Source organism: Arachis hypogaea, chromosome 18 (genome assembly GCF_003086295.3).
Source record: "Arachis hypogaea cultivar Tifrunner chromosome 18, arahy.Tifrunner.gnm2.J5K5, whole genome shotgun sequence".
In the NCBI taxonomy this organism is placed as follows: Eukaryota; Viridiplantae; Streptophyta; class Magnoliopsida; order Fabales; family Fabaceae; genus Arachis; species Arachis hypogaea.
The window spans coordinates 15999075-16004837 of record NC_092053.1 but is presented as its reverse complement, the minus strand read 5'-3'; the positions used below and the strand labels follow the sequence as shown (position 1 = coordinate 16004837).

At 37.4% G+C, this 5763-nt stretch overlaps 1 protein-coding gene across 1 annotated transcript; it reads left to right on the top strand.

Annotated features, from left to right (window-relative positions):
* The first annotated feature begins 3837 nt into the window (after nucleotides 1-3837).
* On the top strand, nucleotides 3838-5204 carry LOC112771619 (uncharacterized). The gene is made up of 3 exons (XM_025816400.3): nucleotides 3838-4101; nucleotides 4199-4868; nucleotides 4963-5204. The coding sequence occupies exons 1-3, from the start codon at nucleotides 4062-4064 to the stop codon at nucleotides 4979-4981; spliced, it is 729 nt and encodes a 242-aa protein (XP_025672185.1). The 5' UTR covers nucleotides 3838-4061; the 3' UTR covers nucleotides 4982-5204.
* Nucleotides 5205-5763: the final 559 nt, after the last annotated feature.

Genomic DNA, 5763 nt, shown 5'->3' with positions numbered 1-5763 from the left:
CCTCTTGATCTAAGACCAAGTCAACCTAACCCTCAATATTTAACAAGAAAGCTAAGAACACAAGAGAAAGAAAGTTTTGGTGGAAAGAACACTTTATTACTCAAGTGTTTGTTACAAATGACTCACATACTCAAATTCTAACTCTCGCCTCCTATTTATAGCCATCCACCTCCTCAATAGATAGTTAGGATTCTTTTTTAGAAGATTGGTTAATGATGCAGCCTTGGTAAAGTATCCCTTGATAAACCTCCGCTAGTAATTAGCCAATCTAAGGAATGACCTCAATTCAGATACTTTATTTGGTGGCTCTTACTCTTTGATAGCCTTCACATTTTCTTGATCCATGAAGAGAGTTTCATCTTTAATGATGTGTCCCAAGAAGTGGACTTCGTCCCTTGCAAAAGAACACTTTTCCTTCTTCACATATAGGTTATTCTCTCGCAAGATCTTGAACACGGTTCGTAAGTGTTCTACATGTTCCTCCAAGGTATTGCTATAGACAATAATGTCATCCAAATATACCACTACAAACCGATCAAGGTAAGGTCGAAAGATCTCGTTCATCAAGGTAAAGAAGGTCGCAGGAGCATTGGTCAAGTCAAAAGGCATCACCAACCACGCATACGATCCATACCTCGTGACACATGTGGTCTTAGACTCATCATCATCAGCAATCCTCATTTGGTGATATTCTGACCTCAAATCCAGCTTTGAAAACCACTTAGCTCTACCAAGTTGATCAAACAAATTAGCTATTAAAGGAATAGGGTATTTGTTCTTGATGGTTACCTTGTTAAGTGCTCGATAGTTGATGCATAGTTTCAACGAACCATCATGCTTCTTTTGGAATAAGATTGGTAAGGTGCCTTCGATGGACGGATGAATCCAGCATCTAGCAAATCTTTGAGTTGCTTCTTCAACTCCTCAAATTCTGGCAGTGCCATCTATAAGGTGCTGAGGCAAGCAACTTGTCTCCTGACTCCAATTCAATCTTGTGGTCCACCTTCCTCTTAGGTGGAAGTTGTTTTGGCAACTCGTGAGGCATCACATCCTTATTTTCTTCAAGGACTTCTTTAATTTCAGAAGGAACGTCTTCTCTTTCAGATGTTGACTCTTCTTGTAATAGAGCCAAATATATAATCTCTCCATTCTTGAACCCTTTCTTGAGTTGTATAGCAGAAAACATCAGTAGTCCTCCAACTTTAGAGATTATTGGGACCATGCATGGAGACCCTTTCTCCATGACACATACTATGTCGTAGTATAGTATAGGTATTATATTTGCCTTCCTTTGTAAATCAAGCCCAATGACTATTTTGAAATCGTCCATGAGTGCTACTGAGAAATCTACAAGTACCTTCTAAGAACCAAGAGTCATTTCAACCCCTTTTGTTACTCCCTAAAGGGGTTCATTCTTAGTATTCACGGGTTTGAACCAGCCATTCTTTTTGGTAATCTTCAATCCAAGCCTCTTTGCTTTATTAGGTGTGATGAAGTTGTGTGTAGCACCAGTGTCAATCATAGCCATGACGGATTTTTCATTGATAAAGACTTTGACATACATCAAGCCTTTTCTTTTCTGTAGTGCTTGCCTCTTTATCCTTCACGGCATTCATGAATTGGATAGATTTAACACACTCAGTTACTTAAGATTGAGCCTCTTGTTCTTCGGCGATAGAGGCCAGAGTTCCTAGCTTAGGACAATCCTTCATTTGGTGTGGTCCCTTGCACACGAATCATCTTCCTTTGGGTACAAAAGCCTTCTTTTCCTCGTACTCTTTCTTTGAAGAGTATTTTTCTTCTTTTTTGTTGAGAAACTATTTTCCTTGTCTCCCCCCACCTTTAGTAGAACTAGGTTTGGAGGAAGACTTGGGTCTCCCCTATGATACTCAGTGAATGATTCGGCCACCACGATGGCCTTATCGACATCCTTAACATTTCTTCTTTGTAGTTCTTGCTTTGCCCAAGGTTGGAACAATGCATCTTCTGATGCTAAGTTGGGGATTTGAAGCGTCAGAGTAGTGAACTCCCTTAGGTAGTCACTAATCGTACTCTTGTGCTTCAACTCCCTCAACTTCTTCCTTACTTCATAGACCACATTCTCACAGAAGAATTGTCTTTTCAACTCTCTTTTGAAATCTTTCCATATGGCTATGTTGCAAGTACCCTTTTTCATATCTACGCATTTTCTCCTCCACCACAAAGTAGCATTATCAGAAAGATAGAGAGCTGTAGTGTGTATCTTTATTGCTTATTCGACTACCCCTTAGCCTTCAAAGTACCTCTCCATTTGCCATAGGTAGTTCTCCACCTCTCGAGCATCCCTCACGCCATGGAATTCCTTTGGCTTGGGGAGATCAATCTTTGTCGTCTCTCTTATAATGGTTGGTCGAGATTTTGCCTCCTCGAACCAAACTCGAACTTCCTTAAATAGCTTCAAGGAATTCTCAAGCTTCTCTTTGATTTGGAGCAAGCTTTCTTTGAAAGCATCTAGTTCTCCCAACACGTGAGTTTCGAGGGTCTTCTTGTCATATTCTATCCTTTGGAAGCGCTCATCCATAGAGAATAGAACATTCTTCAACATAGAAACTCCCTCTTCTAAGAAGTTAGAGTCCTTACCTCTAAGTTCACTTGAAGAACGGACCTTTTTGCCCTCTCCCCCATTGAGAAGAAATAGCATTCTTTTTCCCTTTGAGACTCAACATGCTCTATGATTACACTAGAAGCCATACCCACAAACCACTTATGCTCCCTCTCGAACCTTGTTCTGATGCCAAATTGTCAGGGCCTTGGACACACTCTAACGCTACCATGTCGGCACTCGGACTTTCTCAACCTCTTGAGCTAAGACCAAGCCAGCCTAACCCTCAGTATTTAGTAAGAAAGCTAAGAACACAAGAGAAAAGAAGCTTTTGTGGAAAGAATACTTTATTACTCAAGTGTTTGTTATAAATGACTTACACACTCAAACTCTAACTCTCGCCCCCTATTTATAGCCATCCACCTCCCCAATTGATGGTTAGGATTAAATCTAATCAACAATCTAGATTGATCATCGAAAACCTTCACTACAAATATCTATCGTACCATATTTCTCTAAATACTTCTAGATTATTCCATATGACTCTTCATACTCCTATATACATCCATACTCTTCTAGAATACTCTATGACCTTCCAGAGTCTTCTAGAACCTTCTAGGGTATTCCGGGGTCTTCTAGGACATTCTAAAATGTTCCGAAATCATATAGAGCATTCTCAAACACTCTAGAAAACTATACAAACACCGTTAAATCTAACCTTCTTAAATTTACGGTGACACGACGAATACTTTTGTCCCTTACAACTTTTTTATAAAAGTAGTTTGATTTTATAAATCTTTTGTGCCAAAATTTATAATTTCAGAACAGAGTCAACGTAAATTTAAAAGATTTATATTCCCATAATATTATTATAAATAAAAATACTAATTTAATACTATTTTACTCGCTTTTTAATTGATTTTTTTTGTAAGAAAAATATTCAATAAGTATTATATTAATTTTGATCATTGTAATTATATTTTTTTTACATATGTTACCGTTTATATATTTAAAAAAATTATATCTAATGAGTTTATCTTAATTTTTTAGAATTAGACAATAAAAATAATAAAAATATTATAAATTTTGTTCTAATTTAATTATTAAAGATTTTAAGTATTCAAAATCCAAAAATTACCACTCTAAAGTATTTCATAAAATTTATTTATAAAATTATTTATTTTTTATAAAACTTTAAGGATAATGATATTTATAAATGTTGTTTCTATATAAATGCTATTATGTATTTTTTATATGAAAATTTTTTGTCTCTTCAAAAATTATTTTTAAGCTGAGTCTTCATGGGAAGGAGTCTTGACCAAGATACACATGCCATCCGTCTCTCAATATCACACCATTCTCCTTCTCCACCCTCCACTCTCATAACACACTACTCTCCCAACTTCCCAAGTCCCATCCATTTTCTAATACACACCTCTCCTCTTTCTCTCTCTCTCTCCAACACATTCCCTCCTTCCCCATGGATCGTACGAGTTATTCCTGCGTTTGCGGCCAGAATCGTAAGTCCTTTCATTTTGAACACTATTTAATTCCTTCTCCCCTTTCTATATAGCGTTGTTATAATATACACTTGTTTTCGTTTTCCCCTTCAAACAGCAAGCATGTGCTATGCTTTTATAGGCGCGTGTGCGAGCCGCCTCCGCATGGAAGAGCTGTTCCATAAACCAGAAGATCAATGGAACCTGATTGAACTCGACGTCCACGATCTGGTCAAATCGGTCAAAGATTTCGACGACGTATTCTGGGCCCTCCAGTACATGGGCACAGTGGGAGTCAGGTCCCGACCTTTATCCCCAACCGGAGATGAAATACCCGGGTCCGAGTGGACCGGCCGGTTCAAAATCAAAGGCATCAGAAGAATCCCAAGAACCAAAATGGAGGAAGTGAAGAGCTACATCCGCGAGAAAGGCACGGTCTTAGCGACGATTCGTATCAATCTAGATTTTTATTCGGACTCCGTTGCGATGCCGTATGAACGTGATAGAAGCAGTCCAAGTAACGGTTTCCATAACGTGTGTTTGGTTGGGTACGATGATGGGAAAGGAATTTGGCAGTTTCAGAATAGTTTTGGTACGAAATGGGGAAAGAATGGTTTTGGAAAGATTAGGTATAATCGAGTTGTGCAGTATGTAGTGCCAATATTTATGAATGAAGAAATTCTAGATACTTATGAGAATGTTCAGCTGCCAAATGATCCTGCTCCTCCTCCTCCTCCTGTAGCTTCAACTTCTTCATCAAGTTCTTGTGAGCATCAAACCCGAACAAGGTATGTATGTGTAAAGTAACTGCCACGTTCTCTTCCTGTTATACTGCCGATATTGTGCTATTATGTAAAACTCACTTCATTCTTATCTTTTCAGATTTGGGCGTCGACATTAGTTCTATTCCTCCACAAGTTCGTTCTATGCTAGTTTTTATCTAATCTCATTAGTCTTTACTCTTTATCTTCTAAGGGGCGGTTTAATACAACTCTTGTTAAAATTTTAGTCCTGCTAAACGTTAGTTTGAGGACAACTCTTAAATTACAATTTGGATTTATGTAACCCTATTAAACTAGACATTCTATATATTTCAGATATTATAGACTCTATTTTATTATAAACTAGTGGTGCTAAATGTTAGTTTATCAGCTCAATTTATCCATTTTGCAATAATCACCATAAACCCTAAAAGAGGATAGCCAATCTACCAAGTATCATCATAGGACAAATGCACTGGCTACAACAAAAACAATTTCTAACTATAATTTTATTTTTAATTTTTCTCCAAAAAAAAATGTCAAGACATTAGATCTGGAAGATAATATTGGCCTAACTTGTAGGCTCCATATACATATAATCTGGTGTTCAGATGCATTACGATGACCCTAAAATAAAAATTAAATAAATGAAAGATATGTTTATCATGTTAGATGGATTGAATTTTGTAGACAGAAATTCTTTTTTTGGTTTGGTTGTTGGTGGGAAATAAATTTGTTTCGTCCAACATGACCATTTTGATGGACGCGCTTAGAAATGTTTCAGTTCAAAAATTGGACATTAGTATTTCAATGCATCAAGATCGTACCTAGTTTTTATCTTTTGCTGATCTAAGGGCTAATATTCAAGGGGTAAGTATGACACTGTATAGTGGTCCCAATCGGACTAGTCCCTTGACTCCCT

Excerpts from the sequence above, each read along its gene's own strand:
- LOC112771619 (XM_025816400.3), top strand. The coding sequence starts at position 4,062 with ATGGATCGTACGAGTTATTCCTGCGTTTGCGGCCAGAATC. Across the intron at positions 4,102-4,198 it reads CTGCGTTTGCGGCCAGAATC|CAAGCATGTGCTATGCTTTT; the intron begins GTAAGTCCTTTC and ends CCCTTCAAACAG.